The sequence below is a fragment of the Mytilus californianus genome, unplaced genomic scaffold (assembly GCF_021869535.1).
Source record: "Mytilus californianus isolate M0D057914Y unplaced genomic scaffold, xbMytCali1.0.p SCAF_3, whole genome shotgun sequence".
NCBI lineage: Eukaryota > Metazoa > Mollusca > Bivalvia > Mytilida > Mytilidae > Mytilus > Mytilus californianus.
This window is the reverse complement of record NW_026262679.1, coordinates 44,337,267-44,358,162: the sequence shown is the minus strand read 5'-3', so window position 1 is coordinate 44,358,162 and position 20,896 is coordinate 44,337,267. Positions and strand designations below refer to the sequence as shown.

Sequence of the window (20,896 nt, the reverse complement as noted above, 5' to 3'; positions counted from 1 at the left end):
CTCAATAATTTTGATTTTAGAAATTTAGAATGATTTAAGTGAATACACTCTTTAAAATAGAAAAAAGGCAGACATAATAAGATCGATAGAAATCATAGCTATAGATTCTGCAAGTTTTGCAATATAAATATATATATATATATATATATTAATTGGAAGAAGAACATTTCTTCTTAAATTGAAAAAAAAAATATCAAGAAAATCTAGATGGAACTAGCATCTATTCAGGAAGATATGAAAACTATAAACAAGACCATGATTTCTTACATGAGGTAAGGAGACTAACTTTTTTTAATATCACTGACCGTGATATGTGTCGCTTGTTGTTTGCATATATTTATGTTCAATTTAATGTTATTTTATCTTGTAATCATTATTTGATTCTATATCACAAACCTTGTTAAAGTGTTCTATGGCAATTAAACATTAAATTGAATTGAATGAATTAACTGTATTGATTGTAAGAAACAAATACTAGTACTACCAACTTACCGATATTCTAGATGACAATGAATTAATTAAATTAGTACAAGAGCCAACCCGGCAGAAATAAAAGTACACTGTACCTGCTCATTAGGCTCATGTCATAGTAAAATGTGGTAAAAATAGATGTTATACCGGGAATTTTAGATAACGATATTGCGTATGCAGAAATGATCACAAATCCAATGACGAACAGAAAAAAAAACTCAAAAAATCCAACTATATACATATAAACTTTAAGAAGAGATAAATGGGACAGCATAAAAAATGTGAATTTGACGCCGACAAGAAAGTCTGAATAAAAAGACAAACTTAAATACACACTGGAATATTTTCATGGAAGGCCGGTAAGAAGTACAAACCAACATCATGATACCTTCGGGAATATGCAAGACCAAAGTAAAAAACTCTTAGATAACTGTGGAAATAAAACAAAACTTATAAGGCGAAGAAACCGAATACCAAGACAAGCTTATTGCAAATATATAGAGGACACTACAACTCCAGAAGATAAAAAAAACCCTATATTAAACATAAGAAAATTTATAAAAATGATAAAAATGGAGCAGCACAACTTATAAGAAATGGGAAATCAGAAACGGATCCCGTTGAATAAATAAAGCAACTACAAAATGTATACTAAATGATCATTCCAATCCGGTCTTGTCAACTGTATGTCCGATCAGTAAAAACGAATTCCAACCGAAAAAAAATCATTACTGATTCCAGGAAAATATGCAAACAACGAAAATATTATCATCATTAATGATGGAGTGGAAAATAAATAAAAAAATTTAACCCACACAAGGCGCCTGGACCAGACATCAAACCAATGAAACTGAAAGAACTATAGACAATGAAGTTGTTCCGATTCTAACCATCGTTTACATTGAATGTTTCAATGGGAAAAGGAAAGATACCCGATGATTGGCGAACCACAAAAGGCACCTACACAAAAGGTCTGAAGAACATACAGGCAAACTATAGGCCAATATCCCTAACATTCATCTGTTGAAAAATAATAGAACATATATATAGTCACCAGTATCACCATGAAGCATGCAGAGGCAAATAACATCTCTTATGGAGCACCTGAGATCACTCCCGGTTTTTGGTGGGGTTCGTTTTGCTCAGTCTTTAGTTTTCTATGCAGTGTTTTGTACATGTGCACTGTTGTTTGTCTTTTTGTCTTTGTCTTTTTTTTTTTGCCATGGCGATGTCAGTTTATTTTCGACTTATGAGTTTGAATATCCCTTTGGTATCTTTCGCCTCTCTGTTATACCCTCTCCCAACATTGTTTCAAAAGTAAAATGATGATGTGAAATAGACGATATTCAGTGTACAAAGAAGGGGATGTTCATGTAGCAGAAAACTACAGACCGGTATCCTTAACCTGTGTACTGTGCAAAACACTGGAACACGTACATCATTTTCTGGAGATATCTAAAATATTAACAAACCTAAACCACGGCTTCCGACCTGGATACTCTTTGTATACAACTCAACTTCTGGTTACTACAGAAGATCTCATCAACAGCTAAGTTAAAAACAACCAAATAAACACAACAATATTGGACTGTTCTAAAGCTTTCGACACATTGGGTACCACACGATGAATCACTAAATATGCTGAACAGTTAAAGGATAAACGGAAATATCAACATGTGACTTTCAAACTTCCTCACTGATTAACTGTCGATCCTTGAGGGTAGTGATATAACATCTCAGCAGATATACATGTGGTTATCTTTTATAGTATTCAATATAATTATAAGCAAAAACTTGTAATTTAGTTTAAAAAAATGTCATTAAAAGGGCTAAGGAATCATCTGATGGTGTCAGTCATATTGATTTTTTTTTAAAGTTGTATAACTGTTCCAGTTTCTACTTAACTATTGTAATTCCCAATGATAATCACGGTCTGATTAAAACCAGCCCCCACTATCCACTTGCGTTTGGATTAAAACCAGCCCCCACAATCAACTTGCGTTTGTAAACGCAAGTGGATAGTGCTGAGAGATAGTGGGATCTGGTTTTTAATCAGACTGCAATATAATAGGGAAACACTCATAAATTAGTCAGTTTAAAAAAAAAAGCGTCATTTAAGAACAATAACTCCTATGACGAGTGCTATGAATTTTTGTATACAGAAAGTATATATAGATATTAACTTTCTGAGAATTTTTTCTATCTATTATAGTTTTCGAGATACAAGACATTTAATGCATTTTACTCTGATGTTCTATTTTAGCAATGGGGGCCATGTTTTTTACTAGCTTGGAAAAAAATTATACAACATTACCTAAGAATCATTCACTCCAAGTGTGGTTGAAATTGGTTCAGTAGTTTCAGGGGTGAAGATCTTTGAAAAAGTATATGATGGACAAGAAAATTATTGAACAATCGTCCTTTCGCTATATAAACTCCTGAGAGGTCATCTAATTGTTTCGGTTGTATTGACATTCATGTATAGATTGTATTTTTGATTGTTTTGCTGTTTACAGTTTCTACCTATATACGGTACTCTAATTTTTGATATAATAGGCAAAAACACTAAAATTAGCAAAAATCGTCATTTCACTGGCAATTAATAACTCTTAAAGGGTAATCCAATAGTTTCGCTTTAATTGGCATTTTTGTAAATCTTGTATTGCTGATCATTTTTACCTCATCAGTGTGTCTACCTATCTGGTTTAGTTTTTGAGTTAAAATGTAACTAGAGCTGTCCGCATAGCGGGACTAATACCATTTCTAGATTTTTGGTTTTCAGTCGTTCATTTTTATTTATATAAGAGGACATCTGTATAACTTATATTTCTTTTAATATGTATCCTAATTTTTGTTTTTGTTTTTTTGTACATGAACATTAATGATGTGTTAACTGTCGATACACACATATTTATGGTCTCCCCCCTGTGAATACCACTGTCACTCTAATATAAAATTATATAGTCAATTAAACTATTGTCAGTTTATTGTCTCAATAGTACTGTATGCCATAAATATTGTCTATAATCATTGCCCCTGTGTTAGATTGACACATGGTTACTGGTAGGTCAATCTGAAAGAATTATACTGACCTAGGAACAAAGTCTGAGGTTTGTGCACTAAATTCAGAAATTAAAGGTCAAGGTCAGTATGATGCATTTGAATTCAAAGTTATGTCAATTAAAGCAAATCAGACAGTGTTTTACTATCATAGGGGTCAAAGGTCAAATTCAAGTTCAGAGTGACCAGACTTTAACAGATGACACCAATTTTTAGTGAAATCCATAATCTTTATCTTTTTTATCCAGGAAATAACTAGGAATTTTTATCCATAGCAAACCCCCCAAAAAAGCTGATCCTCATTTTTTTTTAATTTCCCCTAAAGAAAACCCTCCTTAGAATGTTTGCTTTATCAGGATTGTTACCTGCATAAAATCACTAGTGTAATCATTCCTGGTTTAAAAAACACTATTGTAAACATTCCTGGGTTAACAAACACTAGTTAATTTTGTCCATTTTTTTACATAAATTACCTATGAAGTTTTAGTTAATTCAAATATCAAGGTTTAACTATCATAGGGTCAAAGGTCAGAGTGACCTGACTTTGGTATTTAACACATCCCAAGCCCATGATGCAACTGCATACCAAGTTTTGTAAATCTAAGTTTTAAAGTACAAAAGATATGAATCAGACACCAATTGTACAAGGTTTTACTAGTATAGGGATCAGAGGTCAATACACAAATCAAACAAGGTTTAACTAGCATAGGGGTCAAAGGTCAGAGTGACCTGACTTTGGTATTTGACACACCCCAAGCCCATGATGCAACTGCATACCAAGTTTGGTTAACCTAAGTCTTACTGTACAAAAGATGAGCCAGTCACGAACTGGATGAGGTTTTACTATCATAGGGGTCAAAGTCAAGGTCAGAGTGAGCTAACTTTGGTATATAACACACCCATCCCATGATGCAACTGTATACCTAAGTCTCATGGTACAAAAGTTATGCACCTTACACAAATTGTACAAGGTTTTACTATTATAGGGGTCAAAGGACAAAGTCAGAGTGACCTGACTTTGGTATATGACAGTACCCCAGCCCATGATGCAACTGTATACAAAGTTTGGTTAACCTAAGTCTTACGGTAAAAAATTAATGCATCAGACACAAAGCGGGACAGACGGACATGGCTATTCCTATATACCCCCACCCCCTCCAAAACTTTGTTTGTGGGGGGTATAAAACTAGACTAATAATTAACAAAAAATTGCCGTTTACATGCAAGTGCAAAAACACCTTTGGGAGAAATTGATAATTTTGGTGCAATCAAGAAGTAGGAAGAACTTGTCATTTAGAGCATTTATGTCCCTGTAGGATTTTCTCTTTCTATTATAGTTTTCAAGATATAATACTATTAATGCATTTTACCTGTATGTTCCATTTTTAAAACTTTACACTAGATACCCTACGGATCATTCACCTAAAGTTTGACTGAAATATGGTTCAGTTATTTCAGAGGAGAATTTCTTGAAAATGTTTACAAGGATGACAGATGGCGTACAACATCAAGTGAGTGCAATAGCTCACATGGCCCAGGTGAGCTAAATGTGACTTAAAAAATGTGAGCTGATATGAGAGACACAAGAGCTATTCTCTTCCACTGACTATTGCTGAAAACAGTAACAAAATTTCAACCCAGAAAATAAATGAAGAGGGGTAACCATATATAACCTAACCTGTGATTAAAAGTTGGTAAACCACATTGAAACTTGTATATGATCTACTACTCAATACACAATCAAATTCAGAACTAAGCTTGATCTTAGATTTTGTTTATGTAGGAAAGGTGGAATCAGAGTAAAAATTATCAATTTTAAAGATATTATATAAATCTGAAAGATTGCATTTGTTATCTTTAAACTACCTTTTTCCTTGTGGAATTTTGGAACTTAATTCTGAATAGGTGCCAATCAAAGAGACTTCTGCTTGTGACATTCAACAGAGAAGTGTCAGAAAGAAAATTAAATACACAGATAGTTTCTATTATGTTTTATTCAAATATATTAGCTGTAGATAAATAACAAAATGATTTGTATAACAAATCGAGAAATGAGACAAGTAACAATCATAATGATAAAGTAAGACCATATATAATTAGTTATTACAATAAAATCTACAAACATATAAAGTTACTTGAGTATTGTTCAATGGCATTTTAGCTTCATGGTTTTTCTACCATTAACAACCTTGCATGTTGGCAATTTTGAGTGTTTTAAATATGTGTCACAAAAAAGTTATTGTCCAAAATGGTCTTTTATAATACATAATCAGTATAATTCAATTCCAAAACATGAAAATCAAAACCAGACAATCAAAAAAAGATAAACTAACAGTATTACTTTTGTGGTACCATGGTTCATTGAAACAACCAAATTTAATTATATTCACCCCCCCACCCCCCCAAAAAAAAAAAAAAAGATTTTTTTATTTTACATTATTTGTACTGTACAAAATCAAATTTACAAAAAAAAAATGTAAAATGGAAGAGAAGACAATATTTTGAAAAATGAAACTGTAATCTTGTATAAACCTATTCTGATTTTACATATTATTTTCTTGAATAGTCAGATCAATATTCTCTTACAACCAAAACAAATTTATTAAGTTGTTATTAGTAAATGAAATCATACAAACAAAATCTAATATTTAAAAATTATTAAACCAATGTATAATGACTGTAAAATTATGCTGTACAACCTATTTACAAAGTGGAATTAGAAATTTTTATTTGAGCTTTTAGGCAAGTGTCATATTCTATCATCCCGTATTGACCAAAGAAATCAAAATTATAAAAAAAGCCATATCTTGCCAAATAGTAACATGAACTAATGAAAGCTTCTCCGGGTTATATTCATGTGACTAGATTTCATAGTATCTACAATGTATCAGAGGACTAGAGTATGTGTAATCCTTGTTATAAGAAAACAATAAATAATTAACCAGGGGTAGATTCAAGAGAAAGGGGTAGGGGGTGAGTGTGTGTCCCCTTTTTTTAGCTAATATGAAATTTTTTTTTTAATTTCAGCAGCCCATATCCCCTTGCTTATTTTGTCCCCCCTAACCTAATGTGCCAGCACACCATATGTTAACAGTTTATTAATAATAACAAGTACAAATGTATAACAATAAATAATTCTTCAAAAAGTACATTTAATAAATTGAACAATGTAATAGTTTTAAGTCTGACTGTTATAGGGGGCACAAATTCAGCTGAAGACATAGGTCCAGCTATGTCAACTTAAAATGTCTATTTAAATCATGCATATAATGTATATCAACTGTTCAAAGCTGGTATCCAACTATTCATGAATAGGACCACAATATTGGTCTGTATTACTAAAATAATTTAAATTTTAATACAAAAATTATATTAATTCTGCTACTTTTTCATTTTGTTATTAATATTATTGCATTCAATATTTTACCTCCTTTTAAAAGTATTGTTTCCTGAAAATGGTTAATTTGAATAATCTTCGTCAAATAAATTACTTAATTCTTTCAAAAATTTGCTTTTTACTAGACCCACACACTGAAACTGATATTAAATGTGCTGGTAACATGGGCAAAAAACTACAGTAAGACATATCATCATACCCTGACACATTCATTTTAAGTTGCTAAAGGTCACATGTTTAGTGTTGAGGCAGCATATTCAAAAATAAACCTCTTCAAAGATACATGGCTTATTGGTTAGACCCAACAACTTCACACACTCGAGGTGAGCATGCTACCACGATAACCACGGAGATGGTGCAAGAAAATATCAGGAAAATCTAGCATAAATGAATATTAGTGTTTGCCTAACTAAAAGTTTTTCATAAACAAATATACTATGAAAACTTAACATCTGTTTGGACAAACATGATCAAGAGGATGCATCTTACTTACTGCATTCAAATAATGGAGCGCAAATTGAACTATAAACCAAATAACACAAATCTTCATTTGTAAGTATTCTGATATTGATTTAATCAAAAAACCTTTATAGACATATGTTGTTGAAAATTGCCGGAAAATTAATCAATACAGTGTCCCAAGTGAGACAAAAAATGTGTATGCAGTTGCTTAGACAATGTGAAAATCATGAACTAACTAAAGCATGGCCAAGGGGAGGTAATCATATACAGCTTGCAACTTATAGGTACCATTTTTCTAAGCCAGCCAACCATTCACCATATATGAGATGACAACAACAAAAGTACATCCTTGAACTTTGCCTACTTCAAACTACTTTCCTCAGGAAAGTTCCATTAAATTTAATGAATATGATGCATTTTTTATATTGACATTTCTTGTAAAGTCTTTAATTATGTCTAAAGTTGAAAATACGAACTATATAAATAATGTTTACAAAAACATAGGTAATAAAAATGTACAATATTTGCGACAAAAACAATAAAACAAATACAACAACACTAAGATAATATCAAAACTATCTTTGCTAGGAAATGTTTTACATGGCAGTTTCTATACAACTTCTTGATTTATACACAAGAATTCATTTTATTTTACAAAATGTTCCTGGAACAAAGATATACAGTCAAATTTGCATATCATGCAGTAAACTAATGCCTAAAAAGAGACACTGAAAAAATTATCTTTAGCATGGACAAAGCTTGTAATAAACACTTCAAAATAAAAGGGGCAGCCAGTTGCTCATAAGAAAAACATTTAACGTAGTGAAGTAATATTTTACACACACAAATCTGAATTTAAATTTAAGTTTATCGTAAATTACATTCTGAAAAACACTGACAATAACCAGTAGCAATCATCTCTAAGGAAATGAGAAAGATAGCTAATTATTTTTATTTTTTTCACAAATCTCTAAAATTCTTCAGGAAAATGATACTGATCCTTTATTTCTAATTTACATTATGACGTAAAAAACTTGATATCATTTTTTTGTACTTCAGAGATTTCTTTTATTTGTAACTTGTCCTGATGACGCCGATTAGATCGGCGAAACATGTCGACTTAATAAATTTGCAGATTTCTTAAGTGTTGTTGTCAATCTAGTGGTATTTAGATATATTTCTTTCTTTTGACAACCCTGCATACCATCGGTATCCACTTAAGGGATCTTTACCTACACTTAACTTTAGAGGCGTTGGTTCAGCAGTCCTTCATTTATTTCTAACATTTTAAACTTTTGAAAATTCATAACTGTATCAACACATTCCATCTGTATTCTCTTGCTGTTCAGGAAATCTAAAGTTTTGAAGTTCTGAAACACTCATTGCATACTTCCCTAATACTATTGCCATTTTTAGTCATTAACATGATGGTACAATAGGCTTGTTTGCAGTCTTGAAAATAAACACTATCAAATATACAGATATATTTGATTCAACTCTTGGTAAAATGAACAAAAGTAACCAATAAAATGTATATCAGCTCTTGATAAGCATGTTAACACTTAATGTACACAATTCTAACATTTTTTATCAGCTATTATTTATACTAGGAGTTTTCTTTCTAAGTAATGGCTGTCTGAGATCATCTTCAGTGTCATAGTAGATGTTTGTATTATTTTCCTGAGATTTCACTTCACCATTATTAACAATCGGCTCCAAGCGTCTTACTATAAAATGTAAAAAAAAACATGAAGTAAATTTAAAGTGATAAATTAAACTACATATGAAATGTATACATTATAAAGAAAATGTCTATTACAGATGGCTGACAAAAATAATAAATAGACAACACAGTTATCACTAGTTACAATTGGACCAACCATGATCAATATCCAAAATTAGGATGAAAATTTGATTATTGTTTTGTACAGTTTGTTCTTGTGTTGTGCTGTTGCACCACTGTCCATAGTCTGGGGGATGGTTAGGTGCCAGTTAACATGTTTAACCCTGCCACATTCTGTATGTGCTTGTCCCAAGGCAGGAACCTGTAATTCAGTGGTTGTTGTTTGTTGCTGTATATCATATTTGTTTTTCATTTATTGTTTTGTACATAAAACAGACTGTTAGTTTTCTCATTTGAATTGTTTTACATTTATCATTTTGGGGACTTTTATTGCAGTATGGGTTTTGCACATTGTTGAAGGCCAGACAGTGACCTATAGTTGCTTTCTTCTATGTCATTTGGCAATTATACCACATCTTCTTATTTTCATATCATCCATGAAATGTAAGTACTGGTGACCAAATTGCAATGGATATATTAGTACTATTACAGTTTTAAACCTTAAGTTAAATGAGCTTTTGCTAGAAAGCACACAAAAACAATTTCGAATAGTTATAAGCAATATTTTAAACCAGTGTTACTGCTACATTGAAAGCATTTTTTGCTGAAAAACAAATAGATAAAGAGAAGAACAAGTAATTTAAACTAAATTCAGAGGCTGAAATTTACGTGTTTAAAATATTCTGTAGTAAAATAAAAATCACAAGGACCATACATAACCATAATGATATTACGTAAAGTTTGTTGGAATAACTAAATCTGATCCACTTAAGAAGTCTATTACAGCTTTTGAAGAAGACAAAAACACACAAAATGTCCTCTAAATATAAATGAAAGAGATTTATTCATGAATTTACTATCTATGCTAACTAACTAATTAGTAAATTGTTAAATAGCAACTGGAAATGATGAAACAAGTGTTTATTTGATTCTTACAATGTGAAGAAATGATAATTACATTTTTTCTGTCAAAAATGTAGAAAACTATTTGGCAACAGCATGAATTAGCATAAATTTAGTAACAAAACAAAACTAAATGGATAAAATAACCAACGCATGACAATCAACCATGGAATTCATCCAACTAATGCTAATTGGATAAACATCATGCAGAGGAGGATTTAGAGGGTTTTTCAGGGGGCCCGGGCCCCCCTTTTGTGGGAAAAATATGGTTGATTATATAGGGAATCACTGAAGCATGACTGGAGCGGGCCCCCTCTTAGGCAGTCAGTGGGCCCCCCCTATGAAAATTTCTGGATCCGCCACTGTCATGAACATGTATACCAATTAACAGTGGGATTTAATTTTTACTACTAATTGGATAGACCTGCTGTAAAAACCAATAAAAAGTCTCCAAGCTAATCCACCAGGTACAAATACTAAACGCTTTATCTTAAAGATAGGTCATGCTTTTAAACATAAACAAGACGAACTCCACAACCATGGGATTTCCAAACCCCTCCTGATTGGATAAAACATGCATGACAATCGACTATGGGATATCTCTGAACTATCCTGACTGTATAAAACATACATGACAAGCAACTATGAGCTTCCCAAACAGATCCTGATTAAACAGAGATGTTAGTATGCAAATACATGTCATAAGCAACTGTTGGATTTCTCCATATAAAACATGCATTGACATCCACTCAATGGAGCTGTAAAAATATTTACCTGTCAACTACTGTTAAAAACATTTCAAACTTTTAGTTAGTACGACTTTTAAAAAAATATAATCCTGTCTAATGACAATTGAAAAGAACACATAATTTTCAGATATTTCAAAAACCAATCTTATCAAAAAACATCATGAAGCATTTCTCTTGAAAATTAATTGCTTTTATTGTACTTTTTTATTCTATCTTAGTTTCAAGTTATTTTTGTAATAGGTAGAATTAACACATGTCCATTCACTGAGCAACTTATAGTGCAGTTGTTTTTCTTAGCAAATTACTATATTATCTAGGAAAGACTAATACCACCATTGTTTTCCCCCTATTAAAGTCTTTGTTAAATTGGCATTTTTCCAAATATTGTGAAGAATTTATGTTTGTTTCAAATAAAGAAATACTTTGCATGGATAAATTTTCATATGGTCCAATACTACAGTTAAAATTCCACTAAACATTCCATTGCATAAAAGAAAATAACTTGCACTGAAGGTAAACACAGCAACTTTACATCCCTTTTTTTCCTGTTCAAAAGCTTTAGTAACCAGTATTCAGTATGACGATAAATTTTCACTTCTGTTCTTGTACTATGAACAACAAATTTATTTATTTTGTAAAAAATATTTCAGTACTCCGAACTACAAAATTATTATTTGTAAATTTACCTGTGTACGTTATTTAATTTAACGCCATTTTTTCCAAGGTTATAGTTGTCTTTTGGACATTGTTTTACATCTCCCCCTTTTTTATTATTAATATTGTATTTATATTGTGTCATAGATCAAATTTATTCGTTCAGTTTATTTTTACTTGTTTTTGTTAATATGTCTTTTTGATTGAGTTAAGCCATTTCAACTGATATTTTATAGTGTGTCTTTCTATGTTGTAATGTTACAATACTGTTCCAGGGTGAAGGTTGGCACCTGTTAAAATGTTTAAACTGGCTGCATTTGTTTGCACCTGTCCTAAGTCAGGAACTTGTTTTTCAGTGGTTGTCTTTTGTTGGTGTGGTTCATAAGTGTTTCTCGTTTCTCGTTTTTTATAAAGATTAGACTGTTGGTTTTCCTGTTTGAATTGTTTTACACATCATTTAGGGGCCCTTTATAGCTTGCTGTTCGGTGTGAGCCAAGGCTCCGTGTTGAAGGCCGTACTTTTGACTTATAATTGTTAACTTTTTACACATTGTGACTTGGATGGAGTGTTGTCTCATTGGCACTCATACCACACCTTCTTATTTCTATTATGACTCAGAAAAATTTTTCTGCAATGAAATGCAGTTTCATATTCCTGTCAAATTCAAGGACATTTTTTCCATCCTATTTTCACATGAAACTGGATGTTTGGTGGTATTGGGGTAGACATATGTTAGGGGAGATAACTCTTTAAATCAGAAATGCGTTTATAATTAGTTTCATTTACGCTCTGTAAGCTTCCATGTGAAACAGAATCAAAAATAATCTGTGTTTCTTAAAAGCTAAGTATATATCTATGAAAATGATATGCACAAACATATAAGTGATTTTTTATAGAGTTAAGTAATTTGACCTAGGTCTACCTCCTTAATCGATCTGTTGGTAAAAAAAAAAGACATTATTTATCAACTTGCCTAGGTACCTAAGTTACTTGTATACATGATTGAAATCATAAAAGGCATGATACTTACAATGTTTTTTGCGTGTTCCTAACTTTGTAGGTAGCAATGTTAATAAACCTACAAATGCCACCACTGCTACACTGGCAGGTACAAAGGCTAAGATGGTTCTGTAATATTCATTACAATGTGGACAACATGCTCTGTAATAAATTATTACATTTATTATAAAATAAAATAAATTATGACATTTCTTATAAAATGAAATAAATCATGACATTTTTTATAAAATAAAATAAATTATGGCATTTCTTATAAAATAAAATAAAGTATGGCATTTATTTATATTATAAAATAAAATATCATAAATATAATAAAGATAAAGACAAGTTTTGATTGACAGCTTGATTGGACAAAATCTTGTGAATGTTAAGAGAGAATTCAGAAAACTAATTCGGCCATTAGCACAATGCTGACAGCTTACACTTTATAAGCATTTTAGAACATTTTTTTATCAATCAAAAGTGAAATCCTGAAGTCTTTTTGGCACAAATAAGTTTTTAATTATAAGTTGCACTTTGTTAAAACAGCTGTTTCACAAACCACACCTCTTTTGGGGAGATATTTAATATTACCTACTGGTTCCCAGATATGATCTCTGTTTCATCTCATAGAGACACAACTTGGGAATTTTACCAGTATAAATACACATGGATAGAGACTAAATTGAATTCCGAGAAAGACCCAAAAGTGAAGGGAGGGGTAGTACATAATTTTAGTACAAGTTTAAACTCTTAGAAGTTTGAGGCATATAAATGTTGAAATTATGCCGCACAGCCCTATGTTTTGACCTTTGGAAAAAGTAGTAGTGCATATGAGCTTTTGATTCTAGGATATAATTTTTAACGAAACTTCATAGTAAAAGTGGCAGAGTTTTAGGTTTTAAATGAGTTCCTATGGAAAATTGCTTTGTCTATATTTACAGAAGTGCAACCTAGAGACTGTATTGTTTGTTAACATTGTACATGATGTCAAAGATGATCTGTATAAAAATAAATACAATCAGCTTTCTGTGTGTTTAACCAGAAATTACGTAAAAAGGTGATTCTTAAGAAAGTAGCAAGACCATAATATAGAAGTAGTACAGGTTCCAGAAAGTTTTAATATACTCTATATATATATAAGAAGATTTGGTATGAGTGGCAATGAGACAACTCTCAATCCAAGTCACAATTTGTAAAAGTAAACCATTATAGGTCAAAGTACGGCCTTCAACAAGGAGCCTTGGCTCACACCGAACAGCAAGCTATAAACGGCCCCAAAAAATGACTAGTGTAAAACTGTTTTCATTTATCAAATAATCTGTAAGTTGTTGCATTGTAAAGATAATTTTGTGTATAAAACTGTCAGTAAATAGCAGAATGAAAATGATTTCTCCAAAATAATACTCAATTTGATCTTACAGAGTTAAAAGTTGTTTGCCTTTTCCTATACAAAGATCCACAAGACTAAATATTTGCAGTGTATGCTTTAGTTCAGAACTTACGTGCAAGGATGTAAAAACTGGATTAATGTTACAGCAATGCCATTTGATAATTTATCTGTAAAACTCATTGATCCATATACAAAGCCTCCACTTTCCTGGAAGAGAAAATCAAAACACTTCTACATTAGCAAAAATACCTTTAAAAAACCTTAATTCACATTAAACGAACATCTTATTATTCTTTTAATATAAATGAAACACAAATAAATACTACTACTAGGGGATGTTTAACGACCTTGACTACCCATGAGGGTCTCGCACTGTCGGTAAATAAATACATAAAAGTAAAACCACAGCAATTAGATTTTCTGACACTTTGATTTTTGGAGACATAATAAACGGCAGGTAAGCAACTTTTTAATATTTACTCATAAATCAAAAGTTGAGAAATTTTAGAGTGAATTCTAATTTTGATAAGATATTTCCTCTTTCATGTCTTTTTGTGTAAAATTGTTTTATGATTAAGTGCTTATTTCTAAATAAGTATTAAAAAGTAAATGAATAGATTTAACATTAAAAACAAAAAAAATAATGTTATTTTTAATCATTCTCATTCAAATTTAAGGCTAAAATTGTATAATCTGTATATTCTTCTTTCGATCAAGTTATACTGTTTTTTTTCACAATGTCTTCATATAAATTTAATTGTAATTCAAATTCATGTCACATCTTTGATTCTCAAATGCCATAAGCTGTCTGATAATATATTGAGCAAATGATGTTAGTAATTCCTTACTGTGTTTTCTCCGATCATATCAGCAGTCATAGAAAGGGAGGTAACCAGCATTGTCGATCCTCCTATTCCCAGTAAAACAGCAGCACCATAAGTTTGTTTGGATGTTGATTTCTCTAGGAAATACATCCATATACAGGCTGACACACCAAACACAATCCCAACAAAATATGTTGCCTGTAAACATATTGTGTTTGAAGTTTTTTTGGAAGTTTCTAATATTTATAAATAGGAAGGATATACTGTGAATTTATTCGGCCTTCTTTTACTTTAGGGGTCCTAACCCATATAGAGCTATACTTAACTATCCTTAACTCCAAACCTGACTCTGACCCATACCTAAACCTAACACTAGCTCTAACCCTAAAACCTAACCCTAACCTACAACATCCCCTAACCTAACCATAATCATGAATGAACCCTAACTCTAAAAGTATAGGGACCCTTACAGTAAAAGAAGGCCATTTATTCAGTATCATTGGTGAAATTTTTTAGACAACAAATTTATACTATTGTAATCTCTTCCCTTAAACAGATTAAAATTAGTGCATTTTTAAACAGTTCACGCTGTCAATCAACCATTTACATGATTTAAGGATAAATATTATACCCTCAATATAGCAATCTATAGTAATCTATAGTCTTTGGTGGATGGTTGTCACATTTGCAAATCATACCACACCTTCTTATTTCTATATTAGTATTTCATGGCCTATCTTAAAGATAGATCTTAGATTGGTCTCAGGTGTAAGTTTGAGTTCAATGTATCGGCAGTTGAACTTCTGGCTTAATAAGTATCATTTGCATCTGGCATGTATAGGCCAATTGGAATGGGATATTCAACCGACATGAATGTGGAAGGTTAAGAAGGTTTGGTTATAGACATAGGTCATGGTTCATTTATAGTTGTATGTTCATTTGATATGTGCAAAATTATTCAAAATATGTTGGTTAGGTGAGGGTTTGGAAGTTCCTTCTGTAACCCTTCAGCACTCATTTGTATGGAATAGCTCAATATTTGGTAGTCATATTTCAGAAATGTCAAACTAAATTAATTCCAATTTAGTAAGTCAAAGTGGACAGCAGTTCTTTAGCAGTTTATTAGCATTCACAGTTCTTACTTGACAGCTGTTCTTTAGCAGTTCATTAGCATTCACAGTTGCCAAATTCAAGGCAATAGTTAATTTGCATATAGGCATTCCAATAGCATTCCACAGCAGTTTCTTAGCAGTTTATTTAGCCTTCACAGTTATTAAGCAGTTATTTTTGACGAAAAATTTAAATGAGATACTCAAAAACTGCTATCTTCTCTGAATATTCATGAGAACTGCTATAATAACAGCTATCAATAAAGAATATTCATAGAAACTGCTAAGTTGTACATCCTAATATGGTTTTCTAAACTGCTAATAACTGCTATGGAAAGCTATCAGATCTGTCAAAAGTTGGAATACAAAGGTACATGAATAAACTGTGTACAAGATATGAATGCAAAAATAAAATATCTAATTTTACTGTAAGTCTTGTTGAAATTTCAAAAATACATGTTATATTTGTAATTTGAGCAGTAACTGCAATCAAATTACTCTATTTCAATCCAATAACCGACTTGTTAAGGGTGTGTAAACAATTTTTTTTTGAGTACCGGTACTTTAACTGGCCTTAGAATAGACCCCTTATTAATTATGGAAGTGGCTGAATAATAAGAACAGTTAAGAATGCACTTTAAATATCAGTGCTTTTAAAAAGCAACTTATTCAATAAGAGTGGTTACTAGATTATAATAACTATTAATTACCTTGACTAAGTGATTTTCAGATTAAAAGTTATTTCTTTTTTATTATTATTTAATTACCAAATGTACTACTAATTTCTCTCTATATACAATATACAAACGATATATATTTTTTATGTGGACCAAAAGACAACAGTTATCTCCTCTTTCTCTTTCGGATTTAAATAAAAGAAATCTTAATACATGTAATATATTATGTTTCCACTTTCTGAATCAAACCTAAGTAACATATATTAACTTAATTAAATGGATTGTTTGGTCAATATTAACCAATCAGCTATTTGCGGCCTAGTTTTCCCTAATATTCCCTCCCCCTTTTTTCAACTCTTGAATATGATTCATTTTTCGTTTTTTTACAAAATTTTATTAAAATATTCATATTTTCATTTTCATAAATAACATATTGAACTGTAATTATATGCTAGTATTTTATTACAATCCTGTAAACATCAGATATTCTATTTGAATAAACAACTATCCCCCTTTTTTGGGACTTTCTGTATGGTTTCTGTTTTCCCCTACAAAGTTATGTCAGAAAATTCACATGCATTAACTGTAACTTCAACTTACTGTACTGCAGGTGTGTGAAAGTATTCCATTTAGCCTAAACTAAACCTTATAATTGACAAAAATATAGTTTTTCATTAGCAAGCATTTACACACAGCTTGGAGCCAAAATACACATTTGAAAATGATCAAATAATCTTCAAATAAAGGTTTACTTTCAAGCTGAAAATACAGCCAGATCCAAGCATTTTTATAACAGAGATTAAAACCAAAACTGCTATCAAACTGCTATTGAACTGCTGTCATAACTGTTGTCCAATTGACAAATTGACAGCAGTTTTAGAAGGTATCCAAACTGCTAAGATGAATGCTAAGATGAATGCTAAGAAATGGTGAAATAAGGCAGTTTTTCAAAATTCTATAAGATGGACTGCTAAGAACAGCTGAAAGACTGCTAAAAATATGAAGAACTGGTAAATAACAGCTAAAAAACAGCTAATGATAGCAGTTCAATTTGACTTGGGTTAAAGTCCAATGACAGAATTCATTAGCCCTCATTCTGTTTTATTCGCTTAAACCTGTAGGTCCTGACCACTAAATTTCATCAGACCAATCAGTTTAACATTGTGCACTGGTCTTATCCTGACTGTTATGTACTGATAAATAGAGTAACTGTGGTACATTGTTGTGACAAAGGTAGTTAGTCAAATCATATGGCACTGGTTTCAAGTTTAAACTGTAATATTTGTCATCAGAAATAATATTAATTTTGGAACAAGTTAAAGTTGATTTGCTTTGCATAGGGTACTATGTCTGACACAAAAAAAATGAAGTTTCACAAACTTTGTTCATTCAATCTATTTCATAAGAATATATTTATGTGAAGTCAAAGCAAAAGTTTCTATCCTTCCTAATTTTTTTACCTTTCTTCCTATTTTCTTATTCATTGGTCTCATAACAAGTGATGTAAAAAATCCACTGACATAAACAACTAAAGGCATTACAGCTACATTGTCCTATAGATTATACAAAAGAAAGTTCACGGATTATTTATAGATATTGAGTCAAGAGTTTTCTAATATAACATTGTAATACTGAAGTAGACTGGCTGCTGTTTAGATTTCATGGGATATATTTAGATTCTACCACTGCATCGAGTGTGATACAATATTTATCCACTAGAGACAGTTAAATTTTCAAATTTAAAACGCGAGGCTTGCCGAGCGTTTGAAATATTTAAAATTTAACTGTCGAGAGTGGATAAATATCGTATTACACGAGATTTGGTGGTGGAATCTGTTTCTCTAATGATTTTCAAACAATATGCAGGCAAACTTATTCCGTCTTTTCGAATGATCTGTAAAAAGATGTGTTCTTTCTAGGTGACGTCATCAGGCATGGTTGCCTTTTTTCATGCCGTCACAATAGGAAATTCAGAGGAAAGCAAGTAAATTCGACGTCATAATTGGATTTTAACCAATGAAGAACTGAGATCAAACGAACCACACGTTGATTAAATTTTTTTATACAATGGGTGCAGAAAGGGATAAATTGACGAAGAATTAGAGAAAATCTTTTATTGATGCTTTCAAATCAGAAACCGATTAGTTATTCAAGATATATACTGTGTATTTATTACTATTAGTGGGATACCAATCTTCTATGTGAGGAAATTCTATGAGACAGTATTGTTGAAACATTGTTAGAAATGTATTTTATTTTGAAAAATATTCTTCACTAAGATTTTGTATATGATTAATCATTCCTTCATCAGGATATATCTAATTTTAGAGGTTTATTATCTACTTAAATATATATTACCTTTTCCATTTCCAATGTTTCTGTGATATAAAGAGGCAGGTAAATTTGTGATACATTTACAAATAGTCGTGTGCACATATATATAACAGCAATCTAACAAAAGAAAACAAAAGCATTAAATAAATTTAGTTTGCCTCAACCAAATGTTATGAAACTTATACACAATGCTTATTACCACAAAACACAGATCAGGTTTGAATTTTGGTGGTGTCATTTTTACTGGTCTAAGAGTTATGCCCTTTACAAATGGAAAAAATGCTGAATTTTTCATATCCGTTCTCGAACTTAAGTTTGCCTCAACCAAATGTTATGAAACTTATACACAATACTTATTACCACAAAACTCAGATCAAGTACAAATTTGGGTAGCGTCACTTTTACTGTTCTTTAGTTATGTCCCTTTATAACTTTATATGATATGCAAGCGGGGGCATCATGTGTCTCATGAACACATTCTCCATATATTATTTTTTGTAGAGAATGGAAACCAACTTTGGGACGTAAGGATGGACGGACAAGGGTAAAACTGAATGCCCCCTCCGCTACGGCGAGGGCATAAAAATAAAGGCTAATCTACAATAACAAAGTTACCCTTGTTTACCAGTTTGTCAATAAATAGTCATCACTGTTATCAAAAATGTTCAATAAGCATGATAAGTAGAGTAAAACCTCAACACATTATTCTATAGTATAAAATGTAGATCATGATACTATAAATTCAGAAATTATTGAGTGCATTTATTATTGCTATATTTGAAGAATGGACGATTTCAATTATTGCGATTTTAGGATAAGCTACACAAAGCTATATGTACAAGATATCAGAATGCGAGTTCTTATCATTGCGATACTCAAGGAGTCGCATTATTTGCAATAATAAAAACCTCCCAATAATTTCTGAATTTACTGTAACCTACTTTTGAATTAAATCTGTCAAGACAGCTATTTGATTATCTGCTTCATGGTATTTGACAACTGAACTTGAATATAAAATCTAGTTCTAATTTTATCAATGAGGCTGGAAATATACCAGTACATCTACTTATGATGAGTAGCTTTCAAACTCTCCTGTATGCTGAAGACTGAAGTCTCTCTATTGTGACTTTCACCTCAGGTGAGACAAAAATAGATAGCTGATATACACTTAACTAAACATTAGGAAAGAAAAACATTAAACATTTTACCTGATAAAACTGAATTTCTTTTAACCAGCATTTCCACGTCATTAATATTTTCTGAAGCATAGAAGCTTCGATGGTAGAAACTAAATTTTCTGATGATCCAGGTTCCTCTCCTACAAACTCTTGATTACATTTCACTTTCTCCCTAACAACCATGTGAAATATAAAACTAAAAACTATCCCTATGGCTACTGCAATGAATACAAGATTCTACAAAAAAATATGCGTTTTTTTATGAATACTGATAAATATAAGCATATTGTTATCTTAAACATTTAAACAAAACAAACAAGATGTACCATGAGCTTTTGCTCACTTATCATACCCTAGCATTTATCACTAAGGTATGACTTGCAGTTGCTGAGGAAAATATGATGAACATTTCATATATACAAATATGACATGTGTATGACATTTTAAAGATATAAGTATTTGGCAACGAAGAGAAAGAACTGAAATATGATATGATTATTGTGTCACATGGTATGGCATTCCCGGTAAGTAGATGAAGTTTGTGTCATATACCACGAAGCTACATGTATGACTTGTACCTTCTGAGAAAAATGTGATGAAAATACATATGTGTGAATGTAATTTTCAAGATATTACTGAATGAAGAACATTCAAGGCACTGAAAACTTGTCACTTGGTATGGTATTACCAAATGAAGCTTGGTGTCATATATCAAAAAGATATGAGTTGCAGTTGATGGAAAAATGCAACAGAAATATGTTCCAGACAGAAGAACAGAGGTAAATCAGCATACCCCGTACTTTGAAGTAGGGTCATTACAACAAAATTACACCAACAGACAAT

At 31.3% G+C, this 20,896-nt stretch overlaps 1 protein-coding gene across 1 annotated transcript in view; it reads right to left on the bottom strand.

Annotated features, from left to right (window-relative positions):
* Positions 1 to 5,507: 5,507 nt before the first annotated feature.
* Positions 5,508 to 20,896, bottom strand: part of LOC127734647 (major facilitator superfamily domain-containing protein 12-like) — a 38,778-nt gene continuing 23,389 nt past the window's right edge. Inside the window, exons 5-11 of the mRNA XM_052244637.1 lie at positions 20,084 to 20,290; positions 18,900 to 18,992; positions 18,002 to 18,094; positions 14,780 to 14,953; positions 14,044 to 14,138; positions 12,570 to 12,700; positions 5,508 to 9,117 (exon numbers count right to left, since the gene is read on the bottom strand). Of these exons, the coding sequence (XP_052100597.1) occupies positions 8,981 to 9,117; positions 12,570 to 12,700; positions 14,044 to 14,138; positions 14,780 to 14,953; positions 18,002 to 18,094; positions 18,900 to 18,992; positions 20,084 to 20,290 (930 nt within the window). The 3' untranslated portion in view covers positions 5,508 to 8,980. The remainder of the gene's footprint in view (positions 9,118 to 12,569; positions 12,701 to 14,043; positions 14,139 to 14,779; positions 14,954 to 18,001; positions 18,095 to 18,899; positions 18,993 to 20,083; positions 20,291 to 20,896) is intronic.